This window comes from Sphaeroforma arctica, assembly GCF_001186125.1.
Source record: "Sphaeroforma arctica JP610 unplaced genomic scaffold supercont1.1244, whole genome shotgun sequence".
NCBI lineage: Eukaryota > Ichthyosporea > Ichthyophonida > Sphaeroforma > Sphaeroforma arctica.
Genome location: NW_014039314.1, coordinates 11667 through 13208, shown reverse-complemented (window position 1 = coordinate 13208; position 1542 = coordinate 11667). Strand labels below are relative to the sequence as shown.

General features: G+C 47.5%; 1 protein-coding gene across 1 annotated transcript in view; it reads right to left on the bottom strand.

Moving 5' to 3' along the window:
• The window catches only part of SARC_10425 (hypothetical protein), a gene marked incomplete at its 3' end in the record, with an annotated part of 6349 nt that extends 5267 nt beyond the window's left edge, over positions 1 to 1082 (bottom strand). The window contains exons 1-2 of the mRNA XM_014295534.1: positions 922 to 1082; positions 46 to 280 (exon numbers count right to left, since the gene is read on the bottom strand). Coding sequence (XP_014151009.1) covers positions 46 to 139 — 94 coding nt within the window. The remainder of the gene's footprint in view (positions 1 to 45; positions 281 to 921) is intronic.
• Positions 1083 to 1542: the final 460 nt, after the last annotated feature.

Here is a 1542-nt window from a genome sequence, read left to right as displayed (position 1 = left end):
TATATATGCCTGCCCATCTACACATATATATGTACATAGACATGCCTGTCACTCCGCCCCTGTCGCCGGCTGACATGCCATCCACCTCGTCCATGATCAGGAGATGCTTGGTGGCTTTGGCCTTGGTTGCTGTCCCCATAGAACTGTGAGATGGTTTTGCTAGACAGTATTTCGCGTACAACCTCTTTGAGCGAGCTTTTGCTGCGTACGTCTGAGGCGTTCATCTCAATGGGCTCAAACCCGAGACTCTTGGCGACCAGCGTAGCCATGGTAGTCTTACCTGTGCGGATGATTGTATGTGTGTTTGTTTAGTCTTGCCTGTGCGGATGATTATGTGTGTGTTTGTGGCGTATACCAAGAAAGAAGTTCATCCGTACTCCAATATATGCGCTCGTCTTACTATAACAAACTTCTTCTTTGCATCGCATGCGAATATCCGATATTTATATATACTAAAGTACCTATTAGCAGAGCACTGCTCAGATCCACTCGTGTGCAACTGGCGTTTCACCCACTGACCAATTGCCATTCGCAAAAGACAGAGCATTCGCCCCGTATTCATAGCCGTCTTCACCAAAATACGATAACGCCGCACATATCGCACACATAACAAAAGGTGTAATGTTGCAGGGACACATCAGCAGAAGCAGTGATAAAAGTTGCTTGTACACGCACCTCTCTGAGTGGCATAAAAATAGCATAGTCTGCTCGCGCGATTTATTCACTTTGTTGCCTCTCACAGACGAGTTTGGGCAGTGTCACGTTCACTCGGAGAGAGTATGACATGACACCACGAAGACAATAGAGCAGTACAAAATAGACATATCATGGCACCAACACCATAATAGCCAAATCAAAGCAAAACCACCACAAACACACAATGCCACCTAAACGAAACACTCAGGTCCACGCATCGCATACCTATGCCGGGTGGGCCGGTGAGCAGCACAGCCTTCTTATCCGAGTCGTCTGCTTTGTTGCCTCTGCCGGAGGACTTGAGCGGTGCCACTTTCATGCCCTTGATGTGGCGGTTGTCCCAGTTCTGCAGCCAGTGTGTGAGCTTCTCGATGTTTGTTTGGTTTCCGATGATGTCTTTGACGGTGGTTGGTTTGTACTTGTCGGTCCACAGCAGCGCCGGAGAAGCTGCCGGGTGTGTGATATGGTGACGAGCTCATTAACAACCCTGTAACTGCCTCTAGGTATCGTCAGATATATATTATGACTGGCAAATGTGTTGCTGAGACCATTCCGATGATATGACCGATAGTCACCAGACTACGAATAGTCTAGCCGATAGTACCGAGGAAAAAAACCCACACAGTTTTAGGACCCACTGCATAGCCGCGTAAACCTGTACTCAGCGATCGCCCTGTCGCATTAGCAACACAGCATATCCACAGCCAGTCCAAGCAAACACATACACACAAACCACGTAGTCATTACCAGTCCAAGCAAACACATACACACAAACCATGTAGTCATTACCAGTCAAACACATACACACAAACCACGTAGTCATTACCAGTCCAAGAAAACACATAC